This window comes from Dasypus novemcinctus, chromosome 7, assembly GCF_030445035.2.
Source record: "Dasypus novemcinctus isolate mDasNov1 chromosome 7, mDasNov1.1.hap2, whole genome shotgun sequence".
In the NCBI taxonomy this organism is placed as follows: domain Eukaryota; kingdom Metazoa; phylum Chordata; class Mammalia; order Cingulata; family Dasypodidae; genus Dasypus; species Dasypus novemcinctus.
Genome location: NC_080679.1, coordinates 31,176,869 through 31,196,226, shown reverse-complemented (window position 1 = coordinate 31,196,226; position 19,358 = coordinate 31,176,869). Strand labels below are relative to the sequence as shown.

The 19,358-nt window shown below is 38.4% G+C and overlaps 1 protein-coding gene across 2 annotated transcripts in view; it reads left to right on the top strand.

Moving 5' to 3' along the window:
* The first annotated feature begins 2,471 nt into the window (after positions 1-2,471).
* SPAG16 (sperm associated antigen 16) overlaps positions 2,472-19,358 on the top strand; it is a 1,223,101-nt gene continuing 1,206,214 nt past the window's right edge. For both annotated transcript variants that reach the window (XM_071216139.1, XM_004483160.3), the window contains exon 1: positions 2,472-2,695. In XM_071216139.1, the coding sequence (XP_071072240.1) occupies positions 2,569-2,695 (127 nt within the window). In that variant the 5' untranslated portion in view covers positions 2,472-2,568. The remainder of the gene's footprint in view (positions 2,696-19,358) is intronic.

Below are 19,358 nucleotides of genomic sequence, written 5' to 3'. Positions count from 1 at the left end.
AGCTCTTTTGACAGGACTCTTTCTCCAAATGTATTATATACTTCTTCTCTGTCTTAAACAGAGGATATGGGGTATAATTTATTCATTTTTAAAGGACAACTTAAAATCATCCTTGGGGAGCAAATGTAACTCATTGGTTTGAGTGCCTGTGTATGAGTTCCCTAGTTCAATCCCTGGTGCAGCCTTAAAAAAAATTGTCCCTTTTTTGGGTACTAAATCTTTCTATAAAATAGTTAAATTTTATATTAAAAATGTTCCAATATGTTTACTAATATAATACCCAGTTTGGACTTGGCATATTTAATCAGTATTTTAAGTAAATTTTATTGACAAATCATTACTGAAAACATCTGATATACTATGCATGGTCTAGGTGTTTTTATAGACTTCATTTCATTTACTCTTTATATTCTAGAAAAGTAGGTATTAAAATTCCCATTTTTAGATAACAGGAAATCAAGGCTCAGAGAGCTCAAGTTTATTACTCAAGGTCATATAGAAAAGGCAGGATTCAAATATCTGACACCATGATAAACTGTGTCTAAACTAAGAAATGGAAGAGCAAATGTAACAGACAAAAAAATCAAGGTAATCATCAATTGTTCTGAGATACCCCCTTCCAAAGTTCTTTTGGGTTCCTGCATCTCTTGCTGGGTGTGCCAAGAACACAAGGTTTAACTGCTTTTTACCAAGATCTTATCTCAGGGTTGTGTTTACAAGAAGCAATCTTAAGGGATAAGGCCCTGCCTCCTTCTGGAAGAGAGAGGTTTGCTTACTGCTTGCTGTAAGAGCAGGAGAATCACTAATTTTGGAGTTCCTCTTCTGTATTTTCAGCCCACTAGAATTTTGACTTAGTGTGAGCACTGAGGATATGTTGAATATGAGGAGTCAAGTACACAAAGTAGGTTAGTAAAACAACAAGTGTCAGGAACCAATTCTCCAACAACTATCTGTGATCCTAGACTATTCTTCAAAACCAAACCAAAAAACTATTAGTAATATTAATAAAAATCAATATTAGTAATAGATAACATTTCCTAGTGCCTACTATGGGCCTGATATGTTTTCTTAACCCTTGCAACAGCACTTTAGGTAGGAATATTACTCCCATTTCACAAATGAGGAAACTGAGACCTAGAGGTATTAAGTAGCAAGGCAAGATTACATAGTAATAAGTGGTGGAGCCAGGCTTTTTAAAAAAGAATAACAACCTTTCATGCAATTTCAGATCCCCACAGCTTTACTGACTGATTCATGAATTGGGTAGCATCCCATTCAGAAACTAGAGGAGAGTTCCACCAAGGAGGTGGGAAGGAGAAGCTCATCATAGGGCAAATGCAGAAGCAAGTGAGAAAATGTTCTGATTGGCTGACATTAAGTTTCCATTTTACTTAGGGAGGTCTTACAGAGTGGGGAGCAGGTGGTTGCTTAGGAATGAGAAAGTTGGTTCAGGAAGGAGGAAGTTAGCTGACTGCATTTTAACTTGGTCTTTTGGGCGGGTGGGGCATTTATAGGAAATAGAAACTTGCCATGGGTCTTAGATTTTATCCTTCACTTCCAATGCAGCTTCTCTGGCCAACACCCCAAACTCTCAATCACCTCTTCAGTTCTCACTTATGCCTTACCATGATTTTTCGTAATAAATGGGAGCTTTTATAATAAGCAACAGTTTGACATGCAGTTTTCATCAAGAAATGTAGAAGATGAAAAGAATCTGCAAGGAAAAGGGTCTTGCAGATGATTCTGATACATACACAATATAAACCCAAGGAAGACCTGGTCATAGCAAAAGAACTACACATGAGTGAGCAAATATCCCCTATTATTCATTCTGTTGGGGTTGTTTGTACCTCGTAATTCTTACAAAAGTGGCTTTACCTTGACAAAAGTCAATTCTACAAATACTATTCCAAGTCCCAGTGTATAAAACAAAAGCCAAAACAGACATTTAGATAAATGAATTAAATGACAAGAATGGAATTGACTAAAGTGACCACTTCTAGTTTCTTACCGCTAAGCGTCTGGGGAGACAGCTTGTAGCTGCCCTGTGTCAGTGTCTCAATAAAGATTTCCAGGGTCTCCCCCCAACCCCACTGAGATTTTTTCTCATTTCTAAGAGTTTTCCCTGGGGACAAGTGCGTCTCTACAAACATTCAAAGTCCAGGGAATGAGGAAGAACACGGAAGAACCAAAAGCAAAGCAATTTAGAAAAGGAAATGAAGTTAGAAAAAACTGATAGGGTCAAAGCGAAAGAAAATCAAGTTGCAGCGGTAAGAAGATGCAATCTAAGGCGACTGTTTCTTCCATATTTTGACTTGTCCATTCCAGGAGCGGCGCGCTGAGCTCTCGGGGTAACTAGGCAACTATGTTGCCCTGGTAACCGAGGAAGCGCTAAGGCATCAGCTCGGAGGTCTCTGGGTCTGCCCTTCCCTACCCGGAATTGGTCGCGGGTGGTGAGGCGTCGCCGCGCTCTCGCGAGAGCTCCGTGGAGCCGTCTGGAAGCGTCTTCGCGGTTGCCCTTAGGAACGGGTGTGGGGCTGCAGGGCTCTGAGTCCTGCAGCGCTGCTCATGGCTGCGCAGCAAGGAATGCCCAGTTCGCCCCTTCGAGTCCTGGAAGAAGCGCGGGGCATGGGTTTCACTGAAGCTGGGGACACTGCAGACGCGGTGGCCGCCGAGGGCGCTTACTACCTGGAGCGTATCCTTCCCGCGTTGGCACTGCCTGCAGGTGCGGGCCGCGGTGCCGGGTGTTGGGGACGACGACTCGGGCTTTACACTGGGGCGCCCTTTAGGACGTCGGGGCTACCGAGCCAGCACCGAAGCCTGTTAGATCTCTAAACCGTGTCGTCACCTCCATAATCCCTCTCAAAGTCACCAAATGATTTTCTCGCCACTTAGGGGTAGGCGGCCTCGTTTATGTTAAAGGGGCTGGGAGACCGTACAAGGCCTCACACTTAGTAAGCACTAATACACTTTGAATGGGGGGTGTGAGAGCGGCACAAGAAATTCATTTAAGTCTCCTTTCACTTGGTGTTTTCCTAAATAAGTTCTGAAGCCAACTGAATAGGGCCACGTAAGTTCTGGGAAAGTTCGGAGGCTAGTAAGAACTCTACTTTTCGCCTTTAACGAGCTAAAGCGCTCAGAATACCCAATCCTTGATCGTGTAGATTGACTAATTGTCTAATGCTTAAATGATTTGTTTCAGTAACATCATCTTTTTGTGTAGTTTTAATTTTGGCCTTTAATAATAATTAAATAATAATTACTTTTATTCTGAGCTAACAGGGCTCAGAGATGTTAGGAAGAAACCAGGTATAGATGACTGTCAGTGGGAAAATTGGGTAATCCTCATGTGGATATTCATGTTCACTATTTCTTGAGCTCCTCTCTTCTAAGCATATAGATTAATTGTACTGGAGAGATGGGCAGGGTTTATAGGGAAAAGACATCTTACTCCTTCAGACAGGTAAGAGAGGGTGGTTATCTGTTTTATTCTTAAAGATATCAAGGAAACTCCGCAATCTCCCTTAGCATATCATTTGCTCAACTATAATCCCCTCAGCTTTAATTCAAGATTTCAGAGATCCGGCATTGATTCATTTTTTGAGCAAACTGAATAACCTGTCCTATCTCAGGCTTCCTACACATGTGCACTACAGGGAGCTTTGGGGAATTTAGTTGAAAAGATCAAAGAAAATATATGGTATTTTATTGGATGCAAAAATCATTTTTACAGGAATATAAATATATTAATACTTAAATGTCTTAAGTGAGATTTTATACAACTTTTATAGCTTTTGCAGGTGTTTTTAGTAATACTTTTATTTTAAAAACAATTTTTTTTTCTGAGCTTATCTACATCAAGTATACAGTTACCTAGAATCCTTGCTTAGTGAATGCTAGCCTGGCATCCTGTCATTATTGTTGTCATTGACATGACTTCTTTAATCACAGTTTAGTTTTTGAGTGAGACAAACACAATGAGGTAATATTTTGCAAACATCTTTGTGAAATAAATGCTGGGGTTCTGACATAACACTACTTTTAGCAATGTAAATCAAATTTATTTACTGTGTAGGAAGACCACTGAATTACAACTGCCAACATTTAGTAGTTTGCAATCCTGTCTTAAGAAGAGTTCTCCAAATAGCCGCATTTATAAGCAACCCTAGACCACTCAGGATTTTACTATTCAATTTGTGAATCATCTAGCATCTTTGCTTTTTTCCTGTTTCTTTGGTTGGCTGAATACTATTTTGCTTTTCAACCAAGTGGTTGACAGGAGATAACAAAGTTAGTCATTTAACCAGCCAACTTTTCCATATTCAGTATTCAGGTAAGAGGTCTAGTTGTGGGAGACAGTTTAACTCGTAGTCAAAATTAAGTTGGAGGATTACTTGTGAATGCCAGTTATTCCTGTTTTCCTGGACACTGTTTATATGCATAATTAACAGTTGATTGTACAATGTTATTTGACATTGTTTCTTAAGGCAGTTATGATAGTTGCCAAAGTGAAACTTTCTTGTGTTTAAAGTCTTTAACTCTCAGGTAATTTAATTAAGTTATTGGAGTAGATAAATAAAAGTTATAACATGCACAAATGTATCAGAAACTGGATGTCCTCTACTTCACATATTCTTAATCATTTCTGATCTACTGCATTTGGTCCTGGGCTTCCCTTATTTATTACTGAACAGATACTCCAAATGCATGAGACAATGAGTTATCAATATGAGCAAGGCTTTGGAAAACATTGACTTGAATGCTCTAGGAAATCACCCTCTTTTTTTATCTTAAATATTCAAATGTAAAGAACATTTGTAGATAATGTGGCCAAAATCAGGAGCAGCCAGAGTCACTATTTGGGGAATGCTTTCATCAATAAAGGCCTCTTGATATTTATGGCATTTTAGAGAATGTATTGAAGGAGGAGAATTCTTACTCCATGTGGTGGTTTGGAACTGTACATACCCTAGAAAAACTTGTTCTTAAATCTAACCCATTCCTGTGGGTAGGGTCTTTGGATGAGTCTACTTCAGTTAAAGTGTGACCCTCCTCATTCGATGCATCTTAATCCTATTACTGGAGTCTTTTATAAATGGAATGAATATACAGAGAGAGAGAGAAAGAGAGAAAGCCACCAGAGCAAGAAGCTGAAATTGATGAAACCCAGAAGAGAAGGGAGAAATCAGCAGATCCTGCCATTTGCCTTACCATGTGGCAGAGGAGCCAAGGAATGTTGGCAACCAGTCCTCAGGAAGAAAGCCCTGCCTTGATGAGGCCTTGATTTGGACATTTTCTTGGCTTCAAAACTGTAAGATTGTAAAGTAATAAATCCCTGTGTTTTAGGTGAACAATTCCATGGTATCTGCTCTTAGCAGCCTAGGAAACTAAAACACTCCAGCAACACCTGTCCTCTATCACCTATCAGGCATATCAGTGTCATCTGTTTATTTTCTGAGGAGCTTCACAATATTATTGCTTTCATGGTTTAAACTTAACACAGGGTGACATACAAACATGTATGACAGTACTTACCTTAGCTATCACAAGAACTTTTAAGAAATCTAGTCTTGGAGTATATTACTCCTTTGGTAAGCTTGTCATTCGAAAGATAAATACAGCATTGTAAAATATAAGGGTAGATTTTACTTATATGTAAAGGGCCAAGTAGGAGTCACAAAAACTTGGAAAGAAGGTTGGTTGTCTCATGTGAATGAGTCCTGTATTAGAAATCAGCACAATTTGGGTGAGACTTTCAGTTGTAGGTCTGCCTGTTCATGTATGGCTATGGACATTTGGGAGTACCCAGTTTCACTTGGAAGATACAGGCTGGAGTGAGTTTGTACTAAGAAACTAACATTTAATTGAGTTACTTGTCTTAAGAAAGGTCTTGTTCAAGGAAGAGTCATGGAATATAGGAAATAGGAGCTCTCAAAATAATTTTTTTTGGTTATCTACCTTCCTTTGTGCTGATCCTCTGATTTCTTATTTAGCTTTTGGTTATTATTTCATTTTTTTCTAGGCATTACAGCACTGGGAATTTGGCTTCTTAGATCATAGACATAAGTTGCTGGTCACCAAAAAGGTCTCCACTGCTTCTATCAGCAATTTCTGAGACTTGAGTGAGCTTAAGCCAGTACTGTTAGATTAATCAACTGGATGCAGTCCCAAGGTCAACTCTTAAACTGCAAAATTAAGGATTCCAAATACTAAAATATAGTGTGATTTCACTAAACTGGTGCCCCACCTGAATTACCTGCTTTTCTTCAGAAGTATGTTCTGAAGAAGTATCTGATAACTATGTTTAATTAAAATTGAACTTTTGCCATTTTGTTTTTTAAGAATATTATGTATTATTGTTTTAAGCATTTAGTTTTTTTTTTTTGTAAAAATAAACATTGTTGTGGCTGGGTAACTGCAGATACATGATGGTGTAGTGAAAAGATTCAGAAGACTGGGTATACCGGTTGTTTTTCACTTTTTTTTTTTTTTAACAAGTTATGCCCTAAAACAAAGGTCTTTTTAAAAAAATATATTTTTTATTTATTTTTAAAAGATGCTTAGATTACATAAAATGTTACATAAAAAAAATAAGGGATTCCCATATGCCCTTCTCTCCAAACCTCCCACTTTTCCCCATGTTAACAACAACTTTCGTTAGTGTGGTACATTCATTGCAATTGATGAACACATTTTGGAGCACTGCCACACAGCATGGATTATAGTTTACATTGTAGTTTACACTCTTTTCCACTCCTTGCTGTAAGTTATGACAGGATATATAATGACTTGTATCTGTCATTGCAATGTCATTTAGGACAATTCCAAGTCCCAAAAATGCCCCCTATTATGCCTCTTTTTCCCTGTCCTGGTTTCAGCCCCTCCAGTGGCCACTGTCTCCTTATCAATGATGTAATTTCTTCCATTATTAGAAGCAAAATAAGACTATAGTAGAATACCAGAAAGTCCACTCTAGTCCATATTTTATTCCCCAATCCTGAGGATTCTGAGATGGTGATGCCCACTCCACCTCTAATAGAGAGGGGGCTTTGATCCCATATGGCTGATTGATGGGACTCTCTTGCTTGCAGTTGAAGACTCTCAGTTTCTTGGTGTTGTGGTTGTCTATTCTCACCTCCTTATTAGTTTTCCTGGGTGAGTCCAATGAACTGGAAAGTAGGTGATGCAAGTCTGCTGAGGCTCAGGACCCAGCTGTCACATGGAAAGCCCAGAGACTGAAGTCTCTTGGACATAACACTGACCAACTCCAGTGCCAACTATAGGTTCAAATAAAATGGGCAGAAGAGGCATGTGTAGAGAAGTCACATATGAGTCCAACTCTGTCACAGTGGGAGCACGGACTCCAAAGTAGGGCCCACTGGCAAGGCACCAAACTCTGGGGCTATCTGCCATGACCATAGAACCTGGGTGTCTCCAGAGTCCTCAGGAGTCCTGGTATTTGGGGCAGTATCTACTTTGGCCATCTGAAATCCTGCTGAGATCTGCATAAGTGTTACCTATCTGATGACCCCCCGACTCACTTTGAAGTATCTTAGCCATATAAACTCATTTGTCTTTACCTTTCCCCCCTTTTATTCAAGGTTTTTTTCCAGTTGCATCACCAGCTGGTGCTTGGTTGTATTCCCTCTGTGCCAGGGAGGCTCATCCCTGGGAGTCATGTCCCACAGTAGGGAGAAGGTAATGCTGAGTTTGGCTTAGAGAGTGGCTACATTTCAGCAACATGGAAGCTCTCAGGAGGTTACTCTTAGGCATCCTACAACGTTAGGGTAAGTTGCAATTTCAAGAGCAAAAGGCTCATAAGCATAGTTGTCAAGATGAAGGGCCCATCATTGGGCCATCCTTCTTCACTCGTCATTGCTTGAGGGATTATTGCTGTTTCATTAGAGAATGTGGAAGAGCTCCCCAGGATGGGAATTTGTATTCTTTTGGTTATTGTGTGAATCTCTACCCACTGTGGCAGTGCCCCATGAATATTTGAACATATTTATATCTTTTTTGTATGCTCAGGTGAACTTCCTCCCATGTATGTCCCATCACTTGACACCCCACACCAATGATCCTTCCCTCCCATTGTTGTAACCCTATGTGATCCAAAACTTCTTAAAAAATGAAGCCAAGAATATTGTCAAATTCAATTATTAGGAAAATGAGATAGTAATGATAGGTTTAAACATAAAAAATAAAATACATAATAATTTAGAAAAAGTAAAACTAAAAGTAAAAAAATTGGGGATATTAAGAAAACAGAAAAGTATTACATTTTTTAAAATGTTTTGGCTTTCATCACTGTAATAATTATTTTCCTTTATGTACAGTGGCATATTCTTCCATTTCTTCCCCAGTGTCTTACTTTTTTTCATTTTGTCATCAAAGAAGTTTTAGGTCACAGTAAAATGACATACAGAATATAGGGGACTCCCATATACCCAACATCCTCCCCCTTTTCCACCTTCCCTATTAATAATCTTTTTACATGTGGATGGTACATTTGTTACAACTGATGTACAAATATTGAAACATAGCTGCTAACCATGGTCAGTGGTTTACATTATGGTTTACATTTTAGACCATACACTTTTATAAATTTTTAATGAAATTTAACATGGCCTCTATCCATCATTGCAAGATCATGCAGAACACTTCCATTGCCCCCTAGCTACCGCCTCTCCCGTCTATTCTATTCCTCCCTCACACTCCCCTGGAGGCCCAGCAACCACCGGGCTTCACTCCTTAAAGGACAAGATTCATAGATACTTGCAACAATGCTGAGGGCTTGACACACTAGCCTGTCCTCCCCTATGAGGAACTACCCATCCTCTCAAGAGACACCCTTCCCTCTGAGAACATATGGCACCTCCCCAGTATGGGAGTCCAACTCCCTCCTACTCATTATGTGGGTCTCCCCCCACTGATACAACACACTAAGACTAAATAATCACTCGCACATTCTCTAGAAGACTGCCCCAGATGCATCCTGTCCCAAATGCTCCCCCACCCAACATCCTAAACCAGTAACCCTTCCTTATCTTATTGCCAAAAGTTTACTCAACATTGTAGTTTCAGCCATGTACCCGCCAATCCCCAGTGTTCACCTGCTCCCTCCCCTAACCCTCTCTCCAGTTCCATGTGTTATGGAAGCAGAAAGGATTCAGTGATTCTGTATTGAAGGCTAGGACTCAGGAATATTCTGAGAAGGAAGATTTATTATGGCTGGCCAGGCCCAGCAGACTCCAGTCCAAAAAGCCCTGATTAGGATTTCTGGGTCCCTTTTATACAGAGGATGTAAGAGTGGGGAGTCAAATGGTGCTTTTATGCAAAAAGGACTTTTCTTTGTTATTTTCTTAGAGTTTAAAGTGTGTGTTTGAGTACCAGGTAGGTTTTGAAGTAACATATTCCCCACATTCCGGGTAAGCTTGAATTAACATATTGCCTATCCTCCAGGTAAGCTTGAATTTACATATCGCCCACATTCTGTCTGGATGTAACTTTGAACACCTATTCACTCTACATCCTTTCTGAATATTTAAAGCCTATAGGGCCTATATTACTTAATTGATTTTCTAGAAAACAGGTACACTTGGATATATAATTAGATAATTTTGAACTCATGCACAAGCTATATTATATGGACCTTCCAACCCATCCTCTCCACCGTAGCCTCCTATCAAACTTGCACCACCCAACCCAATAGTGTCCCTGGACCCCTGTCATATCCCTTCACTGCACAACTACCCATTTTCATTTTATCTTAGATTTCACCCATATGGGCATTGGCTCACAGCCTTCTCCTATTTCCTGTAAACCTATCTTCCAGACTCTAGCTTTATAAGTCAGCTTGATTTACTGAATTCATATCAGAGAGGACATGTAATATTTGTCCTTCAATGCCTGGCTTGCTTCACCAACATAAGGTCCTCAAGATTCATCCATGTTATCCCATGTGTTAGTACTATATTCCTTCTTATAGCTGAGCAATATTCCATTGTATTTATATACCACATTTTGTTTATCCATTCATGTGTTGATGGTTACTTGGGTTGATTCCACCTTTTGGCAATAGTGAGTAATGCTGCTATGAACATTGGTGTGCGTTTATCTGTTCATGTCCTTGCTTTCAGTTCTTTTGGGTATATACCCAGCAGTGACATTCCTGAGTTATATGGCAGATCTGTAGTTTATTGAAGAACTGCCAGACTATCCTCCACAATAGCAGGACCATTCTACATTCCCACCAGCAGTGGATGAGGGTTCCCATTCCTCCACATCCTCTCCAACACTTGTAGTCCACTGTTTTTAATGACTACCAGTCTAATGGGGGTAAGATGGTATCTTACTTTATTTTTATTGGCATTTCCCTAATAGCTGGTGATGTTGACTATCTTTTCATGTGCTTTTTATCCATTTGAATTTCTTCTTTGGAGAAGTGTCTGTTCAAATCACTTGCCCATTTTTAAAATAGGTTGTCTTTTTATTTTTGAGATATAGGTTTTCTTTATATGGCTGGATATTAGGCTCTATCAAATATTTAGTTATCAAATATTTTTTCCTATTGGATAGGTCTGCCTTTTCACTTCCTTGACAAACTCCTTTGAGGTACAAAATTTTGTAATTTTGAGGCGGTCCCATTTATGTATTTTTTCTTTTGCTGCTCCTTCTTTGGGTGTGAAATGTAGCCATTTCCTGTTTCAGTGTCCTCTAGATGCTTCCCTACATTATTTTCCAAGGTCCTTATGGTCTTGGCTCTTATATTTAGATCTTTGATGCATTCTGAGTTGATTTTTGTATATAAGATATGAGATGGTGTTCCTCTTTCATTCTTTTGGTTATGGATATCCAGTTCTCCAAGTGCCATTTTTTGAAGAGGCCATTCTCTCCCAATTGAGTGGGCTTAGTGGCCTTGTCAAATATCAGATGACTGTATATTTGTATGACTGTATATTTGAGGATCTATATCAGAACTCTCAGTTCAGTTCCATTGGTCAGTTTTTCTATCCTTATGCCAATTCCATGCAGTTTTGACCACTATAGCTTTGTAGTATGTTTTAAAGTCAGGTAATGTGATTCCTCTGATTTCATTTTTCCTGTTTCAATATGTCTTGGCTTTTAGGGACCTCTTGCCCTTCCAAATAAATTTCACAGTTAGTTTTTCCAATTCAGTAAAAAATGCTAGGTTGATTTTTATTGGGATTGCATTAAATCTGTAGATTATTTTGTAGTATAGACCTCTTAATGGTATTTAGTCATGCTATCCATGAACAGGTAATATTCTTCCATTTATTTAAGTCTGATTTCCTTTAACTGCATTGTGTAGTTTTCTGTGTATATTTCATTTACATCTTTAGTCAAATTTATTCTTAGGTATTTGATTTTTTTTAGTTAAATGGTATTTTTTTCTTAATTTCCTTCTCAAATTGCTCATTATTGGTGTACAGAAATGCTACTGATTTTTGCTGATTGATCTTATAACCTTCAACTTTACTGAACTCATTTATAAGTTCTAAAGCTTTGTTGTAGACTTCTCAGGGCTTTCTATGTATAAGATCATGTCATCTGCAGATAGTGAAATTTTTACTTCTTCCTTTTCAATTTGGGTGCCTTTTATACCTTTTTATTGTTTCAGTGCTCTAGCAAGTACTTCTAACACAATGTTAAATAGGAGTGGTGATTTGTGGGCATCCTTGTCTTGTTCCTGATCTTAGAGGGAAAGCTTTTAGGATTCCATCATGGTATACAATGTTAGCTGTGGGTTTTTCATATATACCCTCTATCATGTTCAGAAAGTTTCCTTCTATTCTTATCTTTTGCAGTGATTTTATCAGGAAAGGGTGCTCTATTTTTTGTTGAATGCTTTTTCTGCATCTATACATATGATCATGTGATTTTTTTCTTTCAATCTGTTTATGTGGTGTATTACATTGATTTTTTTTTTTTTTTTTTTTTTTTTAATGTTGAACCAACCTTGTGTTCCCAGGATGGAACCCATGTGGTCATTGTGTAATTCATTTAATGTGTTGTTGAATATGATTAGCACGTATATTGTTGAGGATTTTAGCATCTAGGTTCATTAGAGAGATTGGTCTGTAATTTTCCTTTCTTGTGGCATTTTTGTTTGGCTTTGGTATTAGCATAATATTGGCATCATAGAATGAGTTAGGTAATTTAATGTTCCTTCTATTTCTATTTTTTGGAAGAGTTTAAGTAGGATTGGTGTTAGTTCTTTCTGGAATGTTTGGTAGAATTCACTTGTGAAGCTGTCTGGTCCTGGGCTCTTCTTAGTTGGGAGGTTTTTAATGAGTGATTCTTTCTCTTTACTTGTGATTGGTCTGTTGAATTCATCAGTTTCTTCTTTCATCAGTGTAGGCTGCTTGTGTGTTTCTAGGAATTTGTCTATTTCCTCTAAATTGTCCTTCTGGGTGACATCTAATTTTTCAAAGTATTCTCTGTGGTATGCCTTATTTCTGTGGGGTCAGAAATATTTTTGTGTATTTGCATCTTCTCTCTTCTTTTTTTTTTTTAGTCTAGCTAAGGGTTTGTCAATTTTATTGATCTTCTCAAAGAACCAGCTTTCGGCTATGTTTATTTTTTTCTAGTGCTTTCTTATTTTATATTTCATTTAGTTCTGCTCTAATCTTTGTTATTTCCTTCTTTTTACTTGCTTTGGGTTTAGTTCATTGTTCTTTTTCTAATTCCTCCAGGTGTGCAGTTAGGTCTTTGTGTTTCGCTCTTTCATTTTTTTAATATATGCATTTATGGCTATGAATTTCCCTCTCAGTACAGCTTTTGCTGCATCCCATAGGTTTTGATATGTTGCCATTTGCATTTATTTCAAGGTAGTTACTGATTTCTTTTGAAATTCCTTCCTTGACCCACTGTTTGTCTAAGAGTGTGTTGTTTAACTTCCATATCTTTGTGCCTAATCTGGTTCTCTGGCCCTTATTGATTTCCAGCTTCATCCCATTGTGGTCAGAGAAGATACTTTGTATAATTTCAATCTTTCTGAGTTCATTGAGAATTTTTCTATGGCCTGGTATGTGGTCTCTCTTGGAGAATGATGCATGCACCCTTGAGAAGAATGTATATCCCATTATATTTGGTTGTAGTGTTCTGTATATGTCTATTAGGTTCAGATCCTCTAATGTATTATTCAAAGTCTTTGTTTCTTTTTTGATTCTCTGTTGAGATGTTCTATCTAATGGTGACAGTGGTGTATTAAATTCCCCCAGTATAATTGTAGAGGCATCTATTACTCCACATAATTTTTCCAGTGTTTGCCTCATATATTTTGAGGTACCCTGGTTAGGTGCATAAATGTTTATGATTGTTTTTTCTTCTTGAAAGATCCAGCTTTTAATAATATATAGTGTCCGTCTTTGTCTCTTACAATAGTTTTGCATTTAAAGTCTATTTTGTCTGATACTAGTATAGCTACTCCCACCCTTTTTTGGTTATTGTTTGCTTATAAGATTGTTTTTCAGCCATTCACTTTCAGCCTCCTTAAATCCCTAGGTCTATGGTTGGTTTCTTGTAGGCAGCATAGAGATGGGTCATATTTCCTTATCCATTCTGCCAATCTGTGTGTCTTGACTGGTGAGTTTAATCCATTAACAATCAGTGTTATTACTCTCAAGGAATTACATTAGCCGTATTTTCTTTGGGTTTATGTATGTGGTATGTTGTTTTTATTTCTCTTTTTGTCTTTTTAGTTCTTACACTCTCCTCCAACTCTTTCTTTCCTTTTTTCCTTTCAATCTTCAGAAATTCCTTTAGTATTTCTTGAAGAGTAGGTTTCTTATTGGCATACTCTTAATTTCTTTTTATTTGTGAATATTTTAAACTATCCATCATTTCTGAATGCCAGATTTGCTGGGTAGAGAATTCTTGGCCTAAACATTTTTTCTTTTAGTACCTTAACTATGTCATACCACTACCTTCTTGCCTTCATGGTTTCAGATGAGAAATCAGCACTTAATCTTATTGAGTCTCCCTTGTATGTGATGGTTCTCCTTTCTCTTGCTGCCTTCAGTGTTTTCTCTTTGCCTTGAGCATTGCAGAGTTTGACAAGTATATGTCTTGAAGTAGACCTAGTGGATTTATAATGTTTGGTGTGCACTGCCCTTCCTGCACATGTACATCCATCTCCCTCAATAGGATTGGGAAGTTTTCAGCCATTATTTCCTCCAACATTCTTTCTGTCTTTTTCCCCTTTTCTTCTCCCTCTGGGATGCCTATATGTATATGTTTGTGCTTTTTGTGTTGTTCAAATCCCTAAGTCCCTGCTGGATATTTTCTCTTTTTAGCTATCTCTTCTACTATCTGTTTGATTTCAGTTGTACTGTCTTCCACATAACTAATTCTTCCCTCTGCCTGTTCAAATCTGGCATGTGCTTCCAATATATTTTTGATTTCTTGGATTGTACCATTCATCAACATCATATCCATTATCTTTTTATGTATGTTTACAATTTCTTCAGTATGTTCTCCCACTGTCTTAATATTCTTAATCTCTTCCTTCACTTCATTAACTTGGTTCATGATATTTGTTTGGACAACTTTGATTAGGTGTTCAATTTTATGCATCTCTTCCTGGTTTTTAGTTTGTTCATTGGACTAGGCCATATCTTCCCGTTTCTTGGTATGGTTTGTAATTTTTTGTTGCTCTCTGGTCATCTTTTTATCTTGATGGGTTTATTCTGTTGATTAGCTTCTCTCTAGGATTTTATTCAGCTGTTGTTTTGTGTTTAAATTTTCTCTTTGACACTTTGTTATTCTTGTTCTATTTCCTTGCTGTTTTCTATGTTTCTTTGAAGGGAAAAGAATAGGGCCAGAGAAGGCAAAAGAGCTAAAAAAGAAAAAGGATTACTTAATAATAATAGTAAAAGTTAGAAGAGGAACCATATAAGACCTAGGAAAATGAATATTTAACTCATGTAAATAGTGTAGAGTAATAGGAATAAAAAAAAATAGAGTACCTACAATGAAATGGGAAACAAAATAGAGAAAAATATATAGAATGAATTAAAAGGCCAGAATGATGAGGAGAGAAGGAAAGAGAAAAGAAAGGAATAAAAGAAAAAAAGGTGATAAAGAAAACAGATGAAATAGAAATAAAAACCAGAAAAATTGAGGACTAAACAAAGATGGAATGTAAGAACAACTACAGAGAGTGGAAGATAGAAAGATGAAGGGAGGAAAAGAGATAATGTTGATAGACAAAATTTGTATACACAGAAAAGGGGAAATCAAGGAAGAAGAAACATAGCAAACAAACAGGCCAGTAGCAACTAATTGAAAAGAAAAAAAAATGGGGTGGGGAGAAAGGGAAGAAAAACAAGAAAACAATACAAACAAATACACAAGTAGTCAATCAAAACTAAGGAAAATGGCCTTCCCTCTTAGGCCCCTGTGGAGCTTCTCAGGCTGCCTTTGTGCATCAACCAATTACCCTGCTGCCTTCCCTTTGCAGGTTTTGAAATGTGTTTTAGCAAATAAACTAAGTTAGATTAAAAAAGTAATCTTTTTTTTTTTTTAATTTGGAAAAATAAGAGATCCAAGAGAAGCTAATACAAAAATAATGTCCGTATTTTCCCTGTCCTAAAGTATCAGCTGGATGTCTGATATTCCAGTGGATCACTACTCTAAGAGGAGCTGGGAATGGAACTGGTGACCTCATATACTCAAGAAGCTCCTCCACTGAGCTAAACTTTCTCATTGGGTCAGTTAGCTCTTCAGAAAGTTATCTAGTCACTTTCCCTTGGGCAGGTTTGACTCTGCAGTTGGATAAATTCCTGCTGATTAGGAGTCTTTCCCGGCCGCCTTTCTATTCTTACTGCTACTGCTTCTCTCCTAGGGCAACAGGATGCAATAGCCTATATGAAAGGTTCTCCTCTCACCTATTCTGGTCAGGTTGAGTTCCCTTTTGAAATTCAAATGGGACTCCAGTGACTGAACTCACTGCAGAAAAAAATGACTCTCAACCCTCTTCCAGACCACCCCCTCCTCCCAGGGGACCCTAAATAGGCTCTTGGAAGCTTATTAAGTGCTTCCTATTCCCCGCCTCCCTTAGGGGAGTTAAATTTTTGATAGTTTTCAACACAGGACTAGTCAATTGCCTGACTCTGCCCTCTCCCAGGCCAAGTTCTCCTCTCCCAGGTAGGCTAGGTGGATCAGGCTGCCTCAGCAGATTTGCCTCTCCCCTCTTCCTGGTGCCACCTCGGGCCAGCTGGTATGCTCCTCAAAGCTCAAAGGGGGTCCAGGCAACCAGCCTGCAGAAAGGAAACCCCTTTCCACCCTTCACCACAACCTTCCACTCTGGAGAATGCTCCCTCTCTCTCTGGGTACCTAGCCTGAATCCGATTGTCAAGGCTTTTTGCCTTGAGGGTGGGGCTTAGCCGTCCCACAGTTTCCAGTTTCAAGGGCAAGAAACTCATGGTTTTACCTTGAATAATTTATCTCTGTCTAGCTCCCTCCAGATTGATGCCCTAAAACCTCTGCTCTGTGGGTTCCCAAAACATCTCACTCAGGCAGGATCTTGCCCCTACTCAGTTGTTTTTGGCAAGAGATGGTGAGTGTGCGCTTAAACTGACACCATCTTGCTGCCTCCAAAGATCTTAACTCTATTTCTGTTATGAAATGGCACTTCTCTGGGATGTTCCTAGGATTAAATGGAAAGATACTAATAAACTTCTTCATAACTGATATGTACTTGTATAGTGTATTTCTTATTATCATTGGGAAACTAGATTTTCCCATGGATGCTTAGATGCACCCAATAAATATTAAAACAAAAAGAATAGACAATTCGAGTGTAGAATTTAGACCACTAACCATGTCACTAAACCCAAAGTACTGAACTTAACACTCACGACTGTCACAGGCATTTGGAGAGAAAAAATGTGTTTGTTGTGTGTCCTCTATAGACAAACTTCAGTGTGAATCACTCAGGGATGGTGTTTAAATGCAGATTCTAATTCATTAAATCAGGGTGGAGTCTGAGATTCTATACTCCCAGATGATGCTGATGCTGCTTGGAGTAGGTCGTAAACAAACATCTTGATCTCTAGCCTTTATAGTCTCAGATAAAGGTGTAATATGTAGAGCGATATCTTTGATCTATTTGTTTAGAAGTTGGAAAACCTTGCACCATCACCCACTATGAGAATTGTGAGTCTTCTATGTTGAAAGAAACTTATTTTTCAGGTTCTGAGGCAGAAGATGTACAATAGCTGTCTAGGACTGGGGTGGCTGATACATTTCCACCCTTGACAACCCTGTTGAATTGGTAGTGGCTGGGTGGTATCTGGTGTTAATAAGAGTTCTGCGATTCATGAAGACTCAGTGGGAAAGACTGCTTGGGGTGAATAGCAATGGAGAATGTGGCAGCAAGAATGCTAATTATTTGCCATATTTGGTTTATATTGTTTGGGTAACTTACTTTATTTAAACTAACATTCTTAAGAAAGGGAACATTCCTGTGGTGGTTGCTATCTATAGTACTTTTAAAAAATGTCAGTTTAGTAGTTAAATGTTGATCACGGAAGATCCAGGCTAGATTTTAGTTTGCTTCTGTGAACGTTGGCTCTAAAATGATAGCAATGATTATAAAGCTCTGCCTATAGGAGCTTTGGGAAATCATGTAAAATATAATTAGCTGTATGTTTCACTCCAATTCCTTATAAAGATGCTGCTGCTGGCAGTGATCACTACCTAGAAATTCAGCTGTGGAAGAGACCAGTGTGTGATGAACTTGGTATGCTGCACACATCTGAAAATTGCTCATTGGTTTCTGGCTGTGGTCCATTTGCAAAACCTTGTTTGTGACTCCTTTATACCAACTGTCACCTCGAGCTCTGCTCCATTAGGCTAGCTTAAATGCTTCTCTGAGGCTTCTCATAAATATGCTTTCTGCACTACTGTAATGGGTTGAGGGCTTCCTGACACCTTCAGCATGGGTATCGCCTTGGCTTATTTTCTGATAGGATCTATAAGGTCAGGAACTGCTGCAGAATCCATTAGTGCAGAAACTACCTGTTAGTTCACCCATGCTGACCAAGTACCAGGGATCTAATTCATGCTCCATAAATTTACTGAATTCCTTCTGGGACAAGTGGAGGTGTGGGCAGCAGTAGGAGTAGGAGCCCAGATTATTATCTAGGCTATGACACAGGGATATAGAGCCTGGCCTGAAAATGAGTGGTGATGTGAACTGTGGCTGCAAGACAGGGAGGAAAGGGGAGCTACAGACAGATATCTAGGCAAGAGCAGATTAGAAAACCAGGGACAATATTGTCAAGTAAGGCAAAACATGAAAATGCAAGAACCAGATCTGAGGAGAAGTGTTGGTGATAGAGGACAGACAGGGTGGAAAAAAAAAGAATTTTGGAACTGAAGTTCAGAGATGTTCTTTGAGGGAATAATAGGCAAAGAGAGCCAACATGGCATTAAGAAAATTGCTTTTAACCCAGAATACGAGCTTATTATTCCGCAGTGGAACGATAACTTTGCTTGAGAACTGTGACCAGCTATAATTTTATGGACATTTTCTGGAGAGTAGGATCACCCAAGAGATTAAGTTACAAATGAGAAAGTTGTCCAGTTAAAGGAGGACCAGAGTGAAGGGTTTTGTCATTTAGGGAATTCTTGATTAATTGCCCTTTTCCATTCTGCCAATAATGTTGTCTAAAGCAGTTCTTTTTCACACACTGTTCCATTAAATCCTGCTTCACTCTGTCTTCTAGGCTGCCCCAGGGGCAAGGGGATCAATATCTGTACAGTACACAGTGTTCTCTTTATGAGAACCCAAGAGTGTAATTTCTCTCAGGCTGCAGAACCAAAAATTGCTGTACATCAGCTGAGGAATTCATCTGTTTTCATCGATGGATACTACAGTTGTATCCTTCCTTACCCTGGCTGCTGGGAAGCTTAGAGCCAAACCTGTCGCTCATGTCTAACAAAATGAAGGAGACCTTGTGGCATGCATTGCATCTTTACCTTCATCTTATTTCTACTATTTCCCTCTCTCCAATTTATTTCCATATTCATTTATTTTTATATATTTTTTCTACATGCCTTTTTGTTAACTGATACAAAATAATTTTGGGATTCATTTGTATATTTGTTCATGTGTTAAGAGTTAGCCAGCCAGATAGACAGATGCATACAAATGTACATGCCAAGGCATGTTTCAATAATACTGAAGCATCACATTTAAACTGACTTGCCTCTGGGAAGATTTTTTGCACAAATTATATTACGTGAACTTAAACATCAATCAAGGGGGTTATCTGTTCCTATTTGGGGCATTTTCTCCTGTTCCTGACCTTTTGTCTTACTAATCTCTT